Source organism: Neovison vison, chromosome 1 (genome assembly GCF_020171115.1).
Source record: "Neovison vison isolate M4711 chromosome 1, ASM_NN_V1, whole genome shotgun sequence".
Lineage (NCBI taxonomy): Eukaryota > Metazoa > Chordata > Mammalia > Carnivora > Mustelidae > Neogale > Neogale vison.
The window spans coordinates 255898271-255922720 of record NC_058091.1 but is presented as its reverse complement, the minus strand read 5'-3'; the positions used below and the strand labels follow the sequence as shown (position 1 = coordinate 255922720).

The window sequence follows — 24450 nt, the reverse complement described above, 5'->3', positions numbered from 1 at the left end:
AAGAGTTCAACTTAAAAAAAATTACTAGCTCCATGTTTTTAGATCAAAAAACACTCTAAGGCAACATAAAAAGTTGAGAACAAGACACAAAGAGCCCATAAAACAGATAAATCATTAAGTTACCTCTATATCCTGGATAATCTTTGGGTATAATGACCTATAAAATGAATTGGGAGGGCCATCTGTAGGTCTGTTCTTAAACAGGTACTGATCCCTGGCAAATAAAAACAAACAGATGTTACATTTTTGCACATAAAAGGGTGAATTTTATTTAAACATGGTGCTTACAAAGATACTGTATCTTTCAAGACTTTTGACTTGCACTGAACTTTAACAGTTCAAAAGCAGGATTTCTGACCGTTAAAATCACACGTTAGACACAAGCATACTTTCATTTCCAGCTCTGTATCATAATCCTGGCCTTTTATTTCCTGAACACCCAACATATATTAATATAGCCTTCCGTTAACTTAATAAAAAATGCTAATGTAACTTTGTGAAAAACCTTACTTGATACACATCAAAATTCCTCCCTTGAAGAATATACAGCCCTAACCTTACTCACATAGCGACCTGTACTTCCACCTGTAACACTCTCTGTGCTAACTGGACCAGGTTACATGGATGTACAAAGCTATAAAGCTATATATAAGTTAATGGGTTATCTGAAAACTCCTGCCCACTGTGCCTCCTGTATCTTTAATCAGAAGCAGTGACAAATAACAAATAGCATTATTTGCCTTTCTCATATTTTATTTTTTTCTTATCTATCTCTTGCTAATAGTATCATCACCTAAGAATAGTGTGAAAGGAAAGCCATAAATACATAGGTCTAAATAAATAAATAAATAAATAGGTTTGAAAAGCCAAATTACTCATTCAAACTATATACTACTTCCTAGTGGTTAATACTTGTAAAGGAAATATGCATTGCAAAAGGAATTATTCTAACAGCTTTAACTCCCACCCACCCGTCTACCCCCTGCCACCACTCCAGAACACTCCTCTTCCCCACCTGTTGAAAATGGGGCAACACATGTGGCAAGTATAACTACTTATTTGGGCAGCTGAACCATGTCCAGGAAGCTTTTTCCAAGGAAACAAGCAATCCAAGAACTTACCACCCTCTTCTTTCTGAGAGCCCCTTCCATAGAGGGTCAGTGCGCACCATTCGTTCAATAAGCTTCTTCCAAAGCATTCCTTCAGAGATCACTCGCTGCCATTCTTTACATACCAGCTCTGCTGCACACAGAGACCTGGCGTCCAGGTAAGAAAGAATGTTTTCTGCTATGTGGTCTAAGCCTTGCTCTACAAAATAGAAAAGTCAGTGAAGGAATGGGAAGGGAGATGGAAATGTACCAGTCACCATTCCTGTAAAGGGAAAAGGAATAAAGAAATCCTAAACCAGGCAACATACTTGAGTAATAGCAAAAGTTCTGCAGATATACAAGTGCATGAGTACATAAATACATATGCTTCTTCTTAGTTCTGAGTTTTTAAGGTAAAACAATCGAGGGCAGGGCGCCTGGCTGGCTTGGTGGGTAGTGCACATAACTCTTGATCTCAGGGTCACTAAGTTCAACTCCGATGTCTGGCATAGAACTTACTTTAAAAAAAGTGTGTGTGTGTGTGTGTGTGTGTCTCATAACAGTTCCTGACTGTACAAACCGATCCTGGACGGCTTTCTATTTTTCAGATACTATGAAAAAAAGACTTGCTTGCATTTTCTTTTACAAAACCACTACAGGATAGCAATTCCTCAAATTTTACAGATGAGGCGCAGAGACGTAAAGTCCTCAAGGTTTCACAACTATAGAGTAGTAAAGCCTAGACTGCAACTCTGATCTCGCTCCTTTTCCCTCTGACTTACCGTCTCTTGTAACAAATCACCCTCTTAATACACAACCTACGTGACTCCCTCGGAGCCAAGGAGACAAAGTGAAACACCCACACAGCTTAAAAAGCTGATGAAAAGTTAAGAGTTAAAGTCAGGTCTCCTTAGTTGTATTTTTGTCAATCGTTTCTTCATCTCCTCATGGAGGTAAAATCCTCAAAAGCAAGAACCACACATGTCTACAAATTCTTCAACCTTAAGAGGCTTATCCCACACCACACAAGGGTCCTCCCAAAGACAACCAAGATTCAGAGTCCGCCTGACACTGCCATCTAGTAAGGAAATCACCATGGTCAATACTGTGGCCACCTGCAAACTCCCAGCCTGTGGTTCTAGGCAAGTCCCCTATAGCTACAAAACATAAAGCCCAGGCCTACTGCAGTGGTGGGAACACTAAACATATAGGCAGAAAATTTCAATTTCAAGTCTAGGTTCCCCAAGTAGCACTTCTTCGACATGAAACAAATACTGAAATATAACCTAACTGGCCCTTGGTCTTTTACTGCTACAAAATGGTAATCACCAGTAACCACTGTCCTTTCTCACACAACCAGTAAGAATCAAATAAAATAATTCTATGAAAAGATTTTAAAGACAACAAAACACCATACAGGATTAATATTTGCTCTCTTTTTCAAGATAAAAAGAAGCCATATAGCAGCACTAACTTGGCAGGATACAGGTAAGTCTTTCAACTTTCTCAACTGTATAAGACGGGGATAATTTCGATTTTGAAAATATCAAAATGAGATGATGCATTAAAATGCTTTACAAACTAATGTTGTCTTCAACTCTGAGAATGACACTTTATACTGATGACTGTGGTTTACAAGCCTTTCATAAACTAATAGCCCTACTCTAGTCTAGAGCTAATACCCAAGCTCTGATCTGATCATGAAGACTACAATGAAACCACGATCTTTTCTTGTATATGTCATTATATTACAGTTGGTGCGAAGATTACATTGCCTTTATCTAGTAGTCCTATCATGGTAGATTCCTAAGATAACAATAAGTTAAAATAAATTCCTAGGCCTGTTCCCCAACAATATCTATTTTAACACCCCACCTCGTTCTAGATTTGTATAGCTAATGGAGAGATGAAGGGCAGCCTCATGCAGGAATCTATAGTCATCCTTGCTATAATTCACCTTTGAAGCTTGATCTGACCCTTCCATGTCAGCCTCTAGAATTCTGATTCCGTCCTCCAGAAGACTGGGTATTCCACACCAAAAATCTGCATGATGGTCAAATGCAGTTAAGTCTTTATCCCAAGTTCTTGGCAAACATGTTAAATGGATCAGAACCAAGGACAGCACTCATGATTCTAGAGATTTCTATCCAGGCTTCTGTGGGTCCATTCATGAAATACTCACACATACCAATACTGAGTCACTAGTTCTGTAACCATCTGGATGTACTATTGTCCAGCCAAAATCTCCCTATTCACTGTTGGAATATTTGGAGAAACTCTGTCCCATATAAAGACCCTACATTTCAATGAATGTTGGAAAAACATTCATTGAAACAATGAATGTTTCACAACATTCTTCTGACTAACTAATCTGATAACCTTACCCCCCTCCCCCACCCCAAAGTTAGGTGAATTTGGTGTGGCTACTCTTTGTATTTTCTTGCTGGTGCTTACTCCATAAAGTTGGTATTACATTTTTTGTTTACAAGTTGGCAAGTAACTGCTCTGTGTCCCTTTTTTAAAACATATATAACCCAGGTTCATTAGGGAAAAATAATAAAATCCCTATCAGCAGAAAAGTCTCAATCCCTAAATCCTCTCAGAGATAAAGACTCCTAATATTCTGTATACATCTTTCTAGGCTTACAGAACCCTACAGAGTCTTTTCAGCTGCAAATTATTTAACTTTGATCATCTATGTTAAAGGTCTGCTAGAGTGTAACATCAAATTTATCAGTCAATATCCCCCAAATAATACACCCATCTCTACTTCTCCAGTTCTTAAAACCATGAAAAGTGCTCACGGATCATCTCAGGGTGCTATCACGCAGGGCTACAGAACATACCTGTACAAGACGTAAAGGGCACAATTGTACTCGAGCTCTGCCTCTTCTCAATGCTCCACAATTCTGAAAATCACAACTACAGGTCCTGTCACTATCCTGGCACACAATGTCTTTAGGTCTGCTCATTTACAGGAGCTTTGGTTTCCTTTTTGTGTATCTCCATGATCATGTGCCCCTTTCTTCCATCTTTTCCTTTAAAATCAGGAAAATCCATGGACAATCACATACAGTCATACTTGTAGCTCTCCACTGCTAGGACTAACAAATTACTAACAAGAATTTCAAATTTCAGAATCTCTCAGACTTCTATGTTCCTTTTTCTTTTTCTTTTTTTTTTTTTTTAAGTGTTTCGAGTCATGGGCTAATAGATTTAGCTCTTCTCTGAATTTTTCTAATTCTGGGTACCTTACCTGACTATCTTCTACATGTCCTATGAGAACACGTTCACCTTTCAAGATCTGGTTTATTTCCATATCATTAACCAAATTCCCCTAATTAGTCATAAACACACCCCTAACTAATTACCCCAGTGAGTCCCCGGCTCTCTGAGAGAGGAAATGAATAGGAGACAAGAATGCATCAGATCATTGCTTTTTCAATGCAACTTCCTCAATGACTGCAACATCCCCACCACCTATGAACTGGGAAAGCAGCATCCAAATCTTTCACCTGGTTGGGTGGTCTAGAAGCTGGTTCTCAGAAGCCTGTATGGTTTTAATTGAGTCACTTAGGGCAAATGATCTTTAAAACAAATAAACAAAAACAGACTGAAAGCTTCTGTATGCCCAGTGGTTTGTAAACCAGTAATGCAACAACGACACAGTAGAAAAAGACACAGGTGAACTGAAATACCCAGTCTCCAAAAGAAGTCCCACTAGATCCTCAGCAGAAGCTTTCAGTCTGCATCAAAAACAAATTTCGCCATGACTCAGAGTTTGAACCAGAGGGCATCCACAGGGGCTTCAACACTGCTCCCTCTCCTTAATGTCCACCAGTTCCTCAGCCACCCTGTCCCCATGCCTCTGAGTACAGCCAACGTGCATCTTCTTGTCATGTCCTCCAGGGGTCCTTTAACCATATGATTGCCTGTCTTTTATTTTACATACCTGGAAGCCACCATACTTGTTACCTGAAGTTTGTAGTATTTTTCATAATAGGAAAAATAAAAACAATCAAAAGTCTAAAAAAAAAAAAAAAAAAAAAAACAAATAAACAAAAACAACAAGCAACAAAAACAGATTCCCTAGACATTTTTTTCTGGTCTACTGAAACAGAATCTTTAGATGGTGAGGACCAGGACTATCTGTGTTTTTAAGTGCCCCCAGAGAATTCTGAAGGGTTGGGAACTATTGCTTGATAGCCATGATACCCTTTTTAGTCCTCTTTGATTTTTCCCCCCTTCAATGGCTCACCATTAGACTATTACTGAGTTTCTGCATAAGGGAATCTCTAACCTGGGGCGCCTGGGTGGCTCAGTTAAGTGTCTGCTCTCGGCTCAGATCATGATCTCAGAGTCCTGGGATCGAGCCCTACGTTGGGCTCCATGTTCAGCAGGAAGTGTGTTTCTCCCTCTCCCACTCCCCCTGCTTGTGTTTGCTCTCTCTATCAAATAAATAAATAAAATCTTAAAAAAAAAACAAAAAAGGAAATCTCTAACACATATTTCCTCCTCTTTCAAAATGCCATCACTCCAATTCGGTACAGTCTCTATAACATCTATGAGATTTACTTTCCTTGGATAATACTTGAAATTCCTAACATCATTCTAGGAGGCAGCATCTTCTAGTCTCTTGGTAAATACACTGGCTGTAGAGTCAGATAACCTGGGAACCTGGGTTGAAGCGCATCAGTTTTACTTTCTGGATCTGTCTTCCATAAAACAAGAATGATATTCAATGGCTACAGTGGATGACCTGATATAATCTGCACAATAACCCTCTGACACTCACCTCTGCTCTCAGTACGCTCACTTTATGAACTACTTAGTCTTCGCTGGGAAAGTTAACAGGAGAAGGTTATTAAGGAGCCAGAAACAGAACTGGTACTTGCTAAATGTCAGTCTCTATTCTCCTTCCCTCATCCCTGAATCCCCTTAGCTGATATCATTGATCAAAAAGCTAAGCAATGTTGCCCTTCTTCACTATTTGCTGCAGAGAAAATGCTGTGCACCTCCTCTAGCAAAGCACCAAGCCCACTGCTGGTGTTAAGTCTCAATTCCTTATGTGTTTAGGGTAGAGGAATCCCACCACCTCTATCTGAACACCTTAGAATAGCTGTCCTCAGAGCCATGCAGGCCATGTAACCTTCTCATTTCAAGCCTATTCAGGACAAAGAAATTACTGAGTAAGGGGGTCCATTTGCCCCGGCTAAAATGTGCTTTGAGGTGTTAAAACTAAGCATTTCTTAAGTAAAAATATCTGGCTCTCCCTGGCCCTCTCCTGCTGAGACTTCCCCATCTCTCACCACCACCCCCCTTCCCAAGGCAACAAGGGGACACCTTATGGTTTCAGAAAATGAGGCCAGAATAGGGCACACACAGTGCTGAGAAAGTGCTTCTGTTGCTAATTACAGGCACCAGATGAAGGTCTGGAAAAATTTCAATAATAAATTAAAACAATTAAAAGGCACAAATTTCAAAGCTCAATATGTAAATAACACTGTATCAAAATAAAACTCAACTGCGTAACATCAGTTCAAGGCCCTTGACAACAGCCAGTTTTAACACAGCTGCTTAGATCATACAATTACAGTAACTTTCATTATTTCAGAGACACAGTTTGAAGAGCAGCTGCAAAGAAACTTCCTTCCCCAACCACTCCTGCTGTCCCTTCCTAGTCACAGATCTAGTTGTAAAATCTGAAATCAGAAACCTTTTGAAAGAAAAAACAATGCAAGTGCTGACAGAAATAGCAACATCAATGGATGTCTTTAACTTGAAATACACAGACCTAAAGATTCAGACAGAACTGAAGTGAAATGACACTCAGGTCACAAAGCCCAATATTTAGTTGTACCAACAAAGTGGTGTAAACACCTACCTATATTATGTCAGGATGAATCCATTCAGAAATTAGTAGGTAAATAATTAAAACTTCCTGGCAACAAATCTTATTACCTCTGGAGAAGCAGGTGTTTCCTGCCTCTCCCAGACTTTTTTTTTTCCCCCTTTTTGAAAGTTACTATGCCCAGAATACCCACCACATGTCAGGCATATTATGTACATTGTTTTTAATCTTCATAATATCCCATGAAGTATTATTATTATTATTCCCACACAAAAAAGAAACCGAGGCTCCAAAAACTGGGTTCATAGAACTATTAAGTGCAGGGGTTGGGATTCAAACTTAGAGGCTGTGTAAATCCAAGACCCAAGCTCTCTCCACTCTGTCATGCTGGTCTTTGGCCCTGCATCCAGCCTAAAAAGCCCTAGCTATGCTCTGGTCCTTCCACATCTCCCAGGACCTTTGATCTAGTCTGTCACATTTACAGTCCCTAACAGTTTATCACCCTTACTTGGGGATAAGACAAATGAATAAACCATGGCCAGGAAGCTAAGTGTTTCAAAATTCTTAATTGCTTAGATACCTCACCAAAAGGATCGCCAATGCTTATCATCCTCTTTGAAGTACAATCTGCCTCTACTTCAAATGGTATAAATTTTCCCTTTAACAACAGTTCTCACAAACCACAAACTTAGCCTGCAGAAATTGACATTGCAGACTAAACATTTACCATGATTTTTAGAAAAGCATATCATAATTATCACTTTTTCCACTGAACCAAAAGGAGCCAGAGACCACAAACATTTTCCATTTTCCTTATACTGACAGGTATGATATTCACAGTAAGCATTTAAAAGTGAGAACTATAGACAACTTTTATAGAATTAATGGCTTCTACAATCAAAAAAAGTCTTAGATTGACAATTTCAACAGAGTAAAAACTTCAAACTCAAGATCATCTACAATAAAAGTTAAACACCAAATTAGAATAGTGATTAGTAAGTTGCTCCACACATTATTAAATTTATGTATGAACATACACATGGACCTGTTTCTTCCCTAATACTCTTAAAGCAGGGTCTGTGTTAAGAACCAAAGCCAGGATTAATCCAAGTCTACTCGACACGAACACAATCAACTAGGCCAGCTTGTCCCCAGCTATTAGATTCATATGTATGATATATCCTGACATATGTATATATGTTCAGATCAAATCCTGTTAAAACAAATAGCATTTTAACAAAAATATTTCCATGTCCCAGCCAATGGTCCATTCATTTCATGTAATATTCAATACCACAAAATTCCACTTTAACAGAGATATGGACAATGCCTTAAAATTCGCTGTAATGAAAACTGAATTGTATGCAATTATACTAACCATATTTATATACATAACACATGTTCATCTGTTCTGTCTCTCATCCAAGACCGTATACTCCCCAAGAAAAGGGGTTGCCTCTGAACTACACTCTGCAAAGCAAGAGAACTTCAACAGTGCCACCTGGTGGATATTCTGTAAACATATAAGGTGAGTTGGGACTCTAAGATGTCTGAGAAGCAAATTACAGGCAAAAAAATAAAATAAAACCCAAACAGTAGAAAGCAAAAAAATAAAAAATTTTTTAAAAAGAGAGAAAAGAAAAGAAAGAAAGAAGCAACAGATTTGCCTGAGAAAAATGAAGGCATAACTTCATTTAGTTAAAAGCACTGTTGAGGAACAAATAAAATCATCCACTTTAAAAACTGCCCTATCTTTTCTTGATGTGAGATGCAATGTGAATCCAAAAAGGCTTGGCTGCCACAAGGGCTGTGAGTCCTGGCACCGCACCACAGGCTCGCTCACCTTACTTACACCCGCCTGTAATCCCCTCTCCCTGACCCCTCACCCTCCTTCCCACCCATACAGTTAAAACCATTATCTGTTTCTCTCTCTCCTAAGTAAAAGTAATTATTACTGAACTGGGCTGTAAACTCGTATTCTATACTTAGGGCCAATTTAAGGGATTTTCCAGAATAATCTTAACTACAGTGATTTTAGCCTTTGCACTAACTTTTGAACCAGCCCCCACCATGACCCACATAATCAACACAATAACCAAGATGTATGATCTTTGCCATCTCATGCAGTTTCTTTGATCGCGGGCTTCCCAGTTTATACAATGAAAAAGAGGACTGGGGCACCTGGGTGGCTCAGTGGGTTAAAGCCTCTGCCTTCGGCTCAGGTCATGATCCCAGGGTCCTGGGATCGAGCCCCACATCGGGCTCTCAGCTCCGCAGAGAGCCTGCTTCCTCCTCTCTCTCCCTGCCTGCCTCTCTTGCCTACTTGTAATCTCTGTCTGTCAAATAAATAAATACAATCTTTAAAAAAAAAAAAAAAAAAGAGGATTAAGTGATGGCTGAGATCCCTCTTAGCAATTAAAGACTATACAATTCTAGAAAGAGAGGATTCTTGTTTTCTTTTCTAGAAATATTAATGCATGAAATGGGGCAAACAATGCTACATTTCAGCATAAAAACAACAGTAAAGTCAAAATTTTCTAAGCTAACTCTCAAATATCCTTAAACACTCCCAGTGTAGAAAGTAAACTAACACGTTTTAGAAGAAAGATTAGAAATTCAAAGCTGCCCTGAGACCTGAGCCCAGGTGCTATTTGTTGTGGAAATCCTTAGAATATGAAGTCCTGATGCACTGTCAATTACAGATAGGCTAAGGGCAGAGCTACTCCTTGAAGAGCTGTCCAGAAGCTGTGACAGGTTAGGGCTGGTGGCAATGGCACTGTCTGATCCCTGGCATTTTTCTAGGTTCACCCTGGCAGAGCAGTTGTACCCTCTAGACTACAATGACCATATTAGAAGAAAACATTCTGGCTACCATTCTCTTCAGAAGTGAAATCTATCCTACCTTGCCAGATTTACATCTAAAATCGAAAGAGGAGGAGGAGGGATAAATTGAAACAAAAGAGAGAATTAATGAAAAATAAAAAATCAAAGGGGGATGGAATAGGGAGAGCACAGAGGATTTTAAAGCAGTGAAACCATTCTATAGGAATCATAATGATAGATACATGTCATTACATATTTGCCCAAACCCACAGAATGTAAAACACCAAGAGTGAACTCAATGTAAAGTATGGACTTTGGCCGATGATGATGTGTCAATATAGGCCAATGTGTTATATAACAAATGAGCCACTCTGGATGGGATGTTAATACTGGGGAGACTGGATGGGATGGTGATAGGGGGCTGGGGTGAAGATATGGAAAATATGGGAATTCTTTGTATTTTCCATCCAATCTTACTATAAACCTAAAACTACTCAAAAAAAAAAAAATAGTCTTTTTTTTTTTAAAATCAAAGTAAATTTATCCAGAGGAGTATGTGGGTGTGGGGGAGATAGGGAAAAAGAGAGAGGGAGAGAGAGAGAGAGAAACAGTGAGGGAGAAGATGCAGAAATAGATTTCAAAAGATGTGATAAAGACGTGCCATCAGTTTTTCCCATACATTTTTGCCATTCCCTATCCTAAATGTCACTTCAAGTACAAAGGAACATCCTAAACTTTAGGACATTTCTTAAACACAAACACTGTAGGATAAACTGCCTCATGTATTTTTTAAATTACTTATAAAAGCAAAATACAGAGTATATATAGACTACATTGAAACTAACCGCATAGCATTAACTCATTAAATAAAACAATAATATGACCAAAGACCAACACCCTTAATTGCAGAAACTGCCTACACTTCCTATAGAGATGCTACACTGCAACTCCTTTTCAAGTGCCATATATTAAAATACAGTATGGGTCCCAAAGAAACTCACACTGTAGTCACACTGTACTCATTCATTCATTTTACAAATACCGACTCAGCTCCACCTAGGCCCTTGGGCTGGACATTCTTCCACTGCTCAGCCTCTTAAAAGACAAGGACAGTTACCTGGTAAAGCGGTGATAAAGTCCCGCTGCAGCATGGGCTTCAGGTAAGAGTTAATATGTCCATGCTGATAATGACACATTCGTGAAATAAGGTGTTCCACAAATTCCACTTGATCTGATTCAGACCACTGGTCAAAATATTTAATACACAAGTCTTTTTCTTTTTGATAGTTTCCTTCTGATGGCCTCTTTCTGGAGACGATCACAGATGATGTTCCATTACTTATCTATTTTAGAAAAATAAAGAAAAAAATTAATTAGTTTGATAAGGAAAAGAAATCTAATTAATATTTCATCAGAAACATTTTTTACCCTGTGCATTTAATCTTAAAATGCTAGTTATACCTTAAAGCCAAACTCATTCCTTCATTAATTCATGAAGTAATTTAAAATGTCTTCAGGGCCTGTGTCCTCAAATTAGTCTCTAAAGTAAATGTCAAATTTACAGCTATTTATAAAGCTAAATGGTGTCTCATGTCATCATTCTCCAAAGCTTATTCAAAAACCATGTGGCTATTAGATAACTAACACTGGAGATGACCATCTTAGAAAACTTGCTCGACTTGGCCAAGAAGCAAGGACTGTTTGTTTTACTTCCCCAAAGACCAAAGTCAATGCTATATTCATCTATGCCAATGGTCTCACACCTGTGTGCATCAGAGTAACAAGAGGGCTTCCTAACTCACTGACTGTCTGGCTCCACCACAGAGTCTTCATTCTACAGGTCTGGAATGCAGCCCGAGAATCTGCATTGCTAACAAGCTCCCAAGTGGTACTGATGCTGCTGGTCCAGAGAACACACTTTAGAGACCACTCTTTGAAAACCACTGGTCTATCTAACGAAGAAACCTGAAAGCAATTCAATCTAAAAACTGAATCCATCTCCAAACTGTTTCCAGGGCTACTAAAATGCTGGCAAAAAAAAATTTGGACTTTCACTCCCTTTTTTGATCACCTACTCCAGAAGTGACCCAGAGCAAGCCACATTCCTGAAATGATCCTTACAGACTCCTACACTAACTGTGTATTTCTCATCAAATCTACATGGTCCTTGCGTAAAACCAGCATATTGTTCTACAAATGAAAACTACATACACTGCATCTGACAACAGCACCTGTCCCCCCCCCCCCCAATCAGAATCCCTAGACTGAAGCCACAACTGCCACTGATGCTGTAGGGCTCAGTAACATCCCTGCTTAAAAACAAAATTACCTCCATGCCTTTGTCAAACATTTGCCAAGCTATCTGCCCATCACTCGTTTGATAGCCCCTTTATGTGTAATACTAAAAAGACTAGCAGAGAAGAGAATTTTGGGAACTGAAGAGTTATATTATGAACATGCATTAATTCTATTAGGAGCTTATCACAGAAATTTTACAAAGGAAGAACCAAGAGCTTTGTTATCAACTATGTCCCCTAATTTACAGTGGACTGAATCCATCCCAGAAAGAAGATATCCTTCATAAGTATCCAGAGAAACCTGGATTTCCTTATAAAAATCTTATACATCATACCTGCGTGAAGCAAGTTTTTATGTCCACATTTAGAGGTATATAGTCAGAAAGCATTCAGCTCCCACCCCATTTATCTTACACCTTCCTTCTCTAGGAATGTTTTTTTTCCCTTGTCATTTGGGTGAGAGAGCGCACTGACACTGGGTACCACCAGAGGGCAGCACTGAACAGCAATTGTTGATGCTGCTTGTAATAAGACCTCTATCTAACAGACCTTACAACTCAACATTCAAAACAGTCAGAAAAAATGAAAATTCTTCATTGTGGTGAATATCTGCTGGTATAAGGAGCATCTTTGCTACTTTAAAGTATAAGGGTGTTCACCATAACGTTATAACAGAAAAATTAGAAATAACTGCCCAAATACAGGCAAATGGTTAAAGCAAATAATAATGCATCTACACAGAGGACTATAATATAGCCATTAAAATTAGATTTATAAAGTAAGATTTTAGTAACAAGAAAACATGTTTAGGAAACAATGTTAAGGAACAAAAAGCAAGATGCAAAATTTTATATAGCATTATAATTAGTTATTTGTGTGAAGGGGAGCACACAAAGACAGAGTAAAGGATATGCACAAAAATGCTGAAAGTACCTAATCTGGAGAAAAAGAGCTTCTTCTTTTCTTTCTATACCTTGTTCTTTTTCACTTGCCAAAATAATTGCTTTCATAACAGGTTAGATGTAATGGTAACAACTTGCATTTGTGTACTGCTTTATAATTTAAAAAAAACTTTCACTTTTGATAAGCAAAAGGTTATCTCATTTGATAAGCAAAAGGGTTATTATTTCATCCACAGAAGGGTTCCTAACCACCTAGCTTCCCTACAGCACTAGCATACCGTTAACTAGTTGACTGAAAGAACTTATTAAAGAAAAACCAAAAGCCAAGTGTTCAGAGCCACTGTGAGTTGAAAAATCAACAGCAAATGAAGAGAATCCTATCGGAAAATATCAAATGTAAAAGAGGAACAGAAGTCAGTCTGCACACAGTTCCCCCAAAGAGTGGCAAATGCAGAATTCTACAGCACATTTTACATTTCTACTTCTAACCACCTGCTGGGACCAGAAGCATCTTCCTGGTACTGCTTTACTTTGTTTCATTTCATCTTAAATTTGTTGGCATACTTTATTCTTACTAACTTATTTACTCCTTTTGTTTCAAATAAAATGAACCCAGAAAATATTTTAACATTATTCTCTTCATATTCAGGTTCGTTTTGCCTTTGAAGTATCTTTATGAAAGGAAAAGTTATTTGTACCATAATGGTTGATGAAAGGATCAAATCATGAAACTTTATATCCCATTGGCACACCCCCCACCCCTGGCAAAAAAAACACACACACACACACACACACACATATATATATATATCCCTGGGGGATTGGGAGGAGACCAGGCAGACTAAAACAGAGTCAGAAGGGAAGAAAAGGGCAAACTAACAAATGGGGGAGAAGGGTGAGGGTAACAAGACTAAGTCACCAAAGCATACACTGGTATGGCACGGTACTATTCTGGTGAAAAAGGACACCATCTTCAGCTTAGCCCGTGGCAATAAACTGAGTATCTTAGGCTACAGACACTTCAGAATCTTTGTAATAACTCCAAAACTCTTTACTATTCGTAATGACACTTCTTTCCCTAAAGAACAGAAAATAAATGGGGTGGATTCCAAAACTAGTAAAAATGCACAAAGGAAAATGCTTGGCACCTGTTTTCATTGAGAACAGGAGTGGAGGGAGCGTCTTATCTACAGTAAGTCAACTGCTACCTTATCTGTGCCGCGTCATTCCTACCTGCCAAAGGGTATTTTTCTTTGGGGACTCATCTTCATTTTGATCCTCCATAACTGAAGTGTTCTAAGGGGGGAAAAACAGGTTATTTGAATTATGCCAAGTTTTGCAAATCCTAAATAACTACACCAAAATATAATTTTGAAATCCCAAACTAGAATGTACCGACACAAACCCAAGAGCTGTTTGGCTTGTGACTAACACACGCCGTTTTGGGTCAAGAGGGTTGTGCTCATCTGTCATAAATCAAGACAGTTAGTGACTGGACAAAAGGAAGCATGAAGTCTTTATTTATGAAGGTTGGGCATGCTTAGAGAAACAGGCTGAATTACGGGGCTGGGGCTGAGGCTCTACCTCAGTCGTCTGCTATTATTTTTTTAACTTATGTGGCAAGAAGCCCCAGAGACTCAATAAGTTCTTGATGATTGCTCAAAACATTTACTAGAATGTCTGCTATTCAGAAAACCATCCCAACCATCATCGGCAATTAGGACTGCCGGAAGCCCTCTCTCCTTTTCTCTTTCCTCCCTTGATAACCTTGTTTTTCTGGACCAGCTTTTCAATCTCCCTTAGCAAGCATGGTGTGTGCCTCAACTTTTTCCCTGAAGAGGAGGATGCTGGTAGCCAGTAACAATCTGGCTTGCCTTAGGAATGCATTAGCTTTTGATTTTTGTGTTTCCTGCACAAAGAGGCACTGTGTAATTATTCTTTCTGGTGACCTAGTCGCTCAATAGATGCCCATTAACTGGAGATTATACATGATTGGATTTTCCCTTTTGAAGCTCCTACCTAATAGCTAAATGGAAACTTAATGAGAGGGGAAAGTGGAAGAGTTGTGCTCTGAAAGGGATAACAATTTACGTCCCTCTAAGATTCCTTCCAAGCCTAAAATTCTAAGATTAAGGTAAAAACTTTATAGCATTCCACAGTAATATTCAAAGGGATCCTGCAGATCTGTTAAAGTTATCAATGTTTACAAGATTCTGTTTATTGCCTTGGGAATAAGCCTATCTCCCAAATTTTCCCTATTTTTCCTTTATTTTCTTCAAGTCATAAAACCCACAGAGTATTCTCAAACAATTTGTTTGAAAACCCAATGTGGGTAAATGACAGAAGAAACACTGCTGAACACTAGTGTTCTGTAGGTCACACACAGCTGCTCTGATGAGGGACACAGTCAAAGGCCTTGAAACCAGAGAGAAGTTGAAATTACAATCTGGTCACTCATCAGTGTGTTGCTCATCAATCTTGAGCAAGCTGTTTTTCCCACGGACAAATACAAACCATATAAAAGTGTTGTGAGGACTGAGACTCCCCAGCACAGTGCTTGGTGTGTAACTGGAATCCCAAAAAATCAGTTCACACCTTGCTCTGAAGATACTACTTTCCCCCAACTGTTATCTTCTCATACTTTCATAACCTCAGACTTTGAAAGAAGAGCTCCAGGTGGCTGCATATAGAGAATATCCACTGGCTCCCTCAATAAAATCTTAAAAGCCCCACAGTCCCAGGGTCTACAATTGGGGAGAGGAGGAGAAGACCCAGGGTCCCTGTATGAGAAAGCCAACTATGAGCTTGAGAGGACAGCAATGTGTCCAAGGGGCCAAAACAGGTCTAGAGTGCAGACAGATAAATGATTTTGAATGGGAAGAAGACAATGGAGAATAGAAAAACAAAAGTAGTATTTCTCTCTCCGTGTAATTTCCCGTTTACTGCTATCTACAAGGACCTGGGATTAATAAAGCTGGCAGCGGAGTAAATAAAAGGGAACAGTGACTCAGTACATATCTTCTGGGTCCGACTGGTAGTCACAAAGCCATCTTTGCAAGGTCACAATGTCCTGGGTTCTAAGAGAGTGACAAGAAGAAAGCATGACTGGAAACATGATAAGTGAAGTATATAAAGTAGAAGAGAGATGGGAAGTCCCTGCCCCTGTCTTCAGGCACCCCAGAACACGTATGAAGGTTGCATAAATGTAGTATTTTAAACTAAAAACTTTTGTTATACAGGAATCTGAAGCCACCAGAACTATTATTCTGACCTAAGCTCCTAAGCTACCCAAATATCTTCCTCACTCAGGGAGGAAATAAGAAGTCACCACAGACTACACAAGGAACAACCTTCTTTACAGTTTAATTGATTCTTCCTTTCATTCATTCCAAAACAGAGAAATGGTGCCTGTTTAAGCAGTTGAGAAAGAAACAACTCCTCTGATAAAAATGGCTACTATTCTCTTAAGGCCTGATAAAAGTGAATAAAGATACACAATTTAGTAAGATTGTATTTAATAAAGCCTTGGGGTGGCTGGAATAGCTCCCTCATCATACGTATCTTTGTGACTTCTTTTATATCGCCTTCAGGAGAAGATGCCAAAGGGAAGATGCTGCTCTCAAGCTACACTGATTAGAGGATCATTTCCAAAGACGATTCCAGGTGACACAAGAGATGCTCACAGTGAAAAGGGTCCCAGGGTGTAGTAATCAAGTCTGACAAATGCTGTATGCTCCTGTACATGCTCTCTCCTCTCAACCTTGCCCCCTTCTTTGTTTTCCTCTCCCTTCCCCACCCCCTCACACACACACAGTCACAACCTATCTCATTAAGATACTAAAGGCTCTATAATGTCCTGTAATTATACCATGCTAAATTAGTTTAATCCAGCTTTTCCAAGTTTGCTGGACCTGGATATCCCCTTTCACATCTCTTAATAATAGTTCGGCACATACTGGCAAACATTAGACTAGGACATTAACATGGCATAGTCCCTTCCTCCTCCCACTTTACTGGACAAGTATTTCTGAGAGATCAAGGCAATACCCACTTTTGCTAGGTATAATGTATTCCTCTTCTAGTCCCCATCTTTCTCAGCCTACAACATGGGACTGGGAGAATAAGGAGGGATGTCATGAATAGAAAATTCTCTTTTAAGAGCCACAATTTCTCTTAAGCAGTTTAACTTTCACTCCTTGAAGACTAAAGCAGACACAAGGTCACAGATTCAAGGGTGAGGTAAGAAAAAACAATGAGTCTGCCAAAAGAAAAGGAAGGTGTTTTCCTACATCCACACTCTGATGAAACCGAGTTAAGCCAATCTGAAACCTGAAACCCTCATTAATTCTCCAACACTTCTGGGAAAGGAAAGTTCTTTGAAATACCAACCTGACTTATTCACTTCCTACCCTTCTCATCATCATCTCTTTTTTCCTGCAACTACCAAGAAGCATTACATGTAAATAAAAATGCAGACCTTCGTATCCTGATACCACTGCCAAAGAAAGACACAATCTAGGAAGGAAGCAGCCAGGACTATTGACGTGACTGAAATGACTATTGGTCATTTCAGGTGCTATCTCGATGCTCACACAAAAAAGGACCCCAGGGTCTAATAAAGTTTGACAAACGCCATACTCTACAAACACACCTGGCTCTCCCCCACGCCAGGTTAAAATACACTTCTGACACTAAAGGCTCAGAAATGTCTCATAATTTCAGATGTATCTTCCATAGCACAGAAATGTCTCATAATTAACAGTCAGGTTAAGATAGTTTAACCTAGCTTTCCCAAGTTTGTTGGATATGGACACCTCCCTTTCATAATAATACCTGATTTTAACAATAGCTCAGCACATATTGGCAAACACTGGACTAAGGCAATACGTGGCCTAATCCTTCTTCCCACTGCACTGGACCAGTGCTTCTGGGAGACAAAGGAAATGACCACTTTGGTAAACAGAATATATTCCTCTCCTCTTCCCCATCATCCTTCCCAGACTACTTACTACATGAGGTGAGTCTGTGTACAGGTACAAAAAGCTCTAAGCAGTGATATATCTTTGCCAGTAGGTGCCACCAACTAACACAGAATATATTTCACTTGGAAAATCCTCTACTTCAAGAGTTATGTAAGAGGAATAAATTTCCTACTTTTAAAAAAGCTGCAAACTCTACCTTATGAGTTTCCTGATGAGAAATGCTTATACAATGTAAGATTTTCACACAAAAAGAATCTTTACTCTTGAGAGGAACCAAACAAAAACAAACACAAAAACAAAAACCCTACAAAGGATCTGGAAAACACGGGAACATTCTGCCGTTTTCTCTAGTGTTTTAAAATTTGGGGATTTAAGACATTATGACAGTTAAATAATGCAAAATGTTCCTACCTAACTTTATTGGGTCTCTGACCTAGGCTTGTTTCATTCATTGTCTTTTAGTCTTCAGAAAAAATATGAATGTATATGTTGCAATTTTACAGTAAAAAACTGAAGAACAGAGAATTAAGTAAGTGATTGAGAGTCACACAGTATACGAGAGATGCAGGACTCAGATCTAGGTCTGTTCTACTCAGAAATCCATGTACTTTCCATTGTTTTCCAACTGCTGGTTGTAGCCTATGAAATTAATTTAATGGGCTGCAACCAGGAAATTTTAATAAAATGAAATTGAATCTGGGCATTCTCCTGCCCACAACGGTTAGCATAACAAAAATCGCAAAGGGTAAATAAAAGGAATGAGCAAACACAGTACAGGAAAATTCAAATTAAAGGAAAGCAACAATCTTAATTGTACAAGGAGAACAATATTCAAGTCAGATGACTGAGTGACAATAAGTTTTTTAAAATCTCTAAAAGGCGGGACACCTTGGTGGCTCAGTCGGTTAAGCAGCTACCTTCGGCTCAGGTCATGATCCCAGGGTCCTGGGATCGAGTACTGCATGGGGCTCCTTGCTCAGCAGGGCGCCTACTTTTCTCTGCCTCTGCCTGCCACTCTGCCTGCCTGTGTGCACGCGCACACGCTCGCGCAATCTCTCTCTCTCTTTCTGTCAAGTAAATAAATAAATAAAAATCTTTAAAAAAATAATCTCTAAAAGGCATAATTTATGAAGAGCTTAAGGCAAACTTTTACATACTGAATATAAAATTCCACAAAATACATCAAGGAAAAATGTTACAATTTTTTTTTTTTTTTTTTTTAGTTTTTTAAAACACCTTTTTGTCTTTGAGACAAATCACGGAGACCAAACAAAAAAAATCAAACACCTGACTTTCCACGGGACGTTAAAGAAAACAACAAAAAATACCAAAACTGATAGAGCATCCTGGGCCACAGATGAAATCTGAAATTTCAGTTAGAAATCAGGAACAGATTATTGTATATTTAAAATCAGGCAAGCAAAAACGTCAAAATCTAGTTTACCAGTTACTATGTACCATAAATTCCAAAGATAAACAGAACAATGACTGGCACAAACAATCCAAACACTTTTGTGTTGTTATTGTTAATTCCACCCAGGCCCTTAATCTGGCATAAGATGCTGCACCCTTAAACCTAAATCTTACCAACACATTGCTAGGAAACGAGATCACTAAAGAGGCAGAAATATTCATTTGGAAAAAGAAGAGACAAGCTTGTCCAAAAGAGCAGTCCCTTCTCTCATACTAATCTTGTAATTCAGAAGGAAGAGAGCCACGAATACATCTATGCATACATGACTTTTTAAAACAACACCTCACTGCCGCTCAAACAAAAACCTCTGTCCCTCCACACAAATACCAAAATACAGGAACAAACCAGTTGTTTTCTTTCTACATATAATTAAAATAAGATTTAAAAATACAAATTCATTGGGAGGTTGTGAGAAATCACTGCTACATGATTTCTATAATGTAGTAACTTTGTTTCAGTTTATTTAACCTGCAGTTCCATTCAAATGTCTAAGTAGGTATTTGCCATTACTGACCTCACATAACAAGATCACACAAGTAACCAGAAAAATGAATACAGGGTAAAATTTTTCTTCCTTTCTTCACCACCAATTATTTTTTAAAAGAGGAAAATGCTTACAATTTTAGATACTAAAAATATTTTTAAGCTACAATAATTAAAGCAGTGTTGTACTTTAATTGGCAAAGCCACGATCAATGAAACAAAATAGAAAGTCCAGAAACAGATTCATCTATACTTACAAATTTGTATATGATAAAGTTAGAGCTTTGAATTGCTGAGAAAGGGATAACTTAAAAAAAAAAAGTATTAAAAATAAAAGCTAAAATGCTACCTCATATTACATTCCAATATACATACTATAGATAAAAAGAATCAAATGTGAAAAACTATAACCATAAAACTCCTAAAAGCAAGCATCCAGGAGCTTTTTTTTTTTTAATTCATGGAACACAGGAAAGGCTGGGTAAACATGATACCAAACACAGAAATAAATGTAGGCTTGATTACATTAAAATTCAAACTAATCAATAATCGTAATCATAATCAATGAAGTTTAAAAACAAATACACTGGGGGCATATTACAATGTATGATAAATAACTTACTATACACAGATTTCTAATAAATGGGAAAACCAAAACGAAGTTCTTAATAGGCAAATAAGCAAAGAGTAAGTAAAGATACTTCTAAACTAGAAATTTAAATGGCCATTAAAAATGAACACATACAACAACAACAAAAAAGAGATGCAATTTCTCACCTACTAAAGTTAGCAACTTTTAACACCATATACTGTACAGGAATTGGGCTCTCTGGTAGGATTATAAATTGTTACATTTCAGAGAACATTTATCAATATATAACTTCAAAATGTACTGCGTAACACTGGACATAACTGAACTTACAGCAATTTATCCTAAGGAACTGGGAGACGTATATAAAATAGTAGCTACAACAATTTATAACATGGAAAAACAGAAAACAATGTAAATGTCCAACAAGAGAATATCACTTAAAAACACAAGAGAAATTTTTAATTCTTTTAAAAAAGTTCATACTGAAGTATAATATAATAAAGGGCTTAATTCTCATGTGTAACTAGTACTCAGACCAACATAAAGAACATCACCAGGGCCTCAAATACTTCCCTCATCTCACTTCCCTCATATTACCTCTCAGTCATTAATGCCTAAAGGTAACCACTATCTTTCTTTTTTAACCACTATCTTTTTAATATCAGCAGAGTCATAGATTCATTTTTGAACTTTAAATAAACAGATTCATATCATATATAGTCTTTGAGTCTGGCTTCTTTTATTATGATATGAGATTCTTAAATTCAGCAGTGGTTCATTCTTTTTCAAAAACTGCTATATATTAATTCAAAAGTTATTTATTCATTTTACTGCTAATGAATACTTCTACTTTTGGCATTTAAAATAATTCTGCCATATCTGCTGGTGTACATGGGTATGTATTTCTATTGGGTCTACACCAGGGTAGTATTTACACTACCAAGTTTTTCGAAGTAATTCTATCTAATAATCACTCCCACCAGTGGTGTATGTGAGTTCTAGCTGTTCTTTAACCAGGTATGGAGTGTATTTTTTTTGCTTGGTTTGGGTTTTTTGTTTGTTTGTTTGTTGTTGTTATTGCTTAATTTAACACTCTGCTGGGTGTTTAGTAGTATCTCTCTGTGACTCAGTCTCTTTGCCTGATGACTAATAATGCTGAACACCTTTTCCCAAATTTATCAGTCATTTGGGTACCTTCCTTTGTAAAGTGATACTTTAAAGTTTTGGACCATGTATTTCTGTAGGTGGCCTAAGATGATCTTTGAAAATGTTTCATTATTCACTTGACCCGGAAAACCCCACAAAACCATGCAAATCAAGAGCTGCAAATCAAGAGGTTCACATCTTCATATTCACTTTAAAAAGACCTGTGAAACTGCTCAGGCCATCAAAAGTACACATATCCACCAAAAAGCCACAAGGTAGTGGAAGGATGAACTTGACAGAAACAATGCGTGCCATTCCATTGCTACCGTGGTAGCAAAGAGTTATTAGGCATGTCCAGGCCAAACAGTGGGGGGCTAGATACAGGGCTGGTGGCCCAAAAGAGTACTGAATTTTTATCACATATGCTTAAAAATGCAGAGAGCAATGCTGAACTAAAGGGTTTAGATGTACATTCTCTGGTCACTGAGCACATCCAGGTAAACAAAGCCCCCAAGATGTGGCACAGAACTTACATTGCTCATGTCAGATTAATCCACGCGTGAACTGTCCCTGCCACATTGAGGTGATTTTTATTGAAAAGAAGCAAACTGTTCCTAAATCAGAAGACGTAGGTTGCAGAGAAGAAAAAGATATCCCTTGGGGCGCCTGGGCTGCTCAGTGGATTAAGCCTCTGCCTTCAGCTCAGGTCATGATCTCAGGGTCCTGGGATCAAGCCCCACATTGGGCTCTCTGCTCAGCAGGGAGCCTGCTCCCCCCCCCCACTCTCTGCCTCTCTGCTTACTTGTGATCTCTCTCTCTCTCTCTCTCTCTCTCTGTCAAATAAATAAATAAAATCTTAAAAAGAAAAAAAAAAAAAGATATCCCCCAAAATAAACTGAAGAAACAAAAACTTGTGGCCCAGGAATAAATATGGCATAAAATAAAAGCAAATAAAAGTTTTTTAAAAAAACCTTTTAACTATGGGGCACCTGGGTGGCTCAGCTGGTGAAGCTTCTGCCTTTGACTCAGGTCATGATCCCGGGGTCCTGGGATCGAGCCCCGCATCGGGTTCCCGGCTCAGCAGAAAGCCGGCTTCTCCTTCTGCCTCTGCTTGCCGCTCTGCCTACTTGTGCTCTCTCTCTCTCTATCAAATAAATAAATAAAATTTTTTAAAAAGCTTTTGACTTTTTTTAACCAGTCTTTTCTTACTGATATCTAGAAATTCTTTGTATATTCTAGAATGCAGTCGTTTTCAAACATGTTTATTGCAAAGGTCTTCTCTTTATCTGAGGTTTAACTTTTCATTCTTTCAATGGTGTTTTTCGATAAAGAGAAGTAATTTTAATGAAGTATAATTTATTCATTGTTTCTTTTATTATAATTTGATTTCTATATCCTGCTTAAGAAATATCTCTTCTCCTAAAGTCATATTCTCCCATATAGTAGTAGCCTAGAAGTTTTTACTTTACCTTTTTATACCTACATCTAAAATTCACGCATACTAATCTTTATGAAAAGTAGAGGAGTCAGGATTCATTATGTTTTCAAATTGCAGTTTGCAACCTGTTGTGGTTTATAATATCAATTTAATGGATAACCAGAATTTTTAAAAAATGAAATAGAACACAGTGTACATCCTCTCTTTCATCAATTCTAACACACATTTTTTCATTTTAATCTCTGAAATTGAGATATTTCTTAAAATCAACGGCATCTTAGAATTAAAAAGATAGGATTTTTTCTGAATGCTACATAAAATAATGGCATTTCCTACAATCCATGCTGTCTTAAGATTTCTTTTTTTCCTAAGGATTTATTTATTGATTTAGTTGAGAGCAAGGAGAGCATGAGTGTGAGTGAGGGGGAGAAGGGGGGGAGAGAGAGAATCTCAAGCAGACTTTCTGTTAAGCAGTCAAGTAATGCACAGAGCCCCAACAAAGAACTAGATCTCATAACCCCAAGATCACAACCTGAGCCAAAATCATGCATTAGACACTCAACTGACTGAGCCACCCAGGCACCCACCCCCATGTTGTCTTACATTTCACAATGCAATACAGTATACATTGGGGTGACTTAGGAGTGTATGTTATGTTGTATACACACAAATACATATATATAAAACATATATATAAATAGGTATACGTGTACATATATATGTATAAATTACATATAAACACATGCTCACATATACTAGATCTAAACGTAAATTTTATTTCTTGCTGTGAAAATACTTAAAAACACTGAAAACCCCTGGTTAAGGTATTAAAGTACAATGAATCCCATACCGTAAAAGTTACCACCTTTTTAGCTTTCTTCTGATTCTTCTAATTATACCAAAAGGTATTTTTACATCTCATTAATACTTTCAATTGTCTGTTTTGAACAGAAGGAGCTGGCCCCCTGTTCAGTGTACTATAACAAACAGTATCTGGCTAAAATTTCATATAGTCTCAGCAACTGCCTTTGATTTTTTCAGTCATGCAGTGATACAGTCCTCTTTTCTAATTCTTTAGAAGAAGGATTTTTTTAAACATGTGTAGCACATAAAAGGAAAAAATGTTATGCAGATATGTCAAAAACTGTGAAAGCTATACTCACCTGTCTAAAGGTAAGGGAAAACTAACTTAGAAGAACATGACATGAAAGAAGGTCTAAAGTATATTTTAAATTTAAAGGGGGGGGGACTTCAAAATATGTCTGTATGGTTCCATCCTTATGAATAAAATTTATATTTATTTAGAACAATATCTAGAAAAGGTGTGGTAATGCTAACAATATTATCTCTGTATATTTTATTTTCTATTTGCTT

The 24450-nt window shown here is 37.9% G+C and overlaps 1 protein-coding gene across 4 annotated transcripts in view; it reads right to left on the bottom strand.

Annotated features, from left to right (window-relative positions):
• FBXW11 (F-box and WD repeat domain containing 11) overlaps positions 1-24450 on the bottom strand; it is a 122011-nt gene that overhangs the window by 28847 nt on the left and 68714 nt on the right. For 2 of the 4 annotated variants that reach the window (XM_044229543.1, XM_044229534.1), the window contains 4 exons: positions 14195-14257; positions 10880-11105; positions 1122-1308; positions 124-214 (listed from right to left, as the gene is read on the bottom strand). In XM_044229543.1, the coding sequence (XP_044085478.1) occupies positions 124-214; positions 1122-1308; positions 10880-11105; positions 14195-14245 (555 nt within the window). In that variant the 5' untranslated portion in view covers positions 14246-14257. The remainder of the gene's footprint in view (positions 1-123; positions 215-1121; positions 1309-10879; positions 11106-14194; positions 14258-24450) is intronic. The other 2 variants (XM_044229525.1, XM_044229553.1) reach the window with 1 other exon arrangement.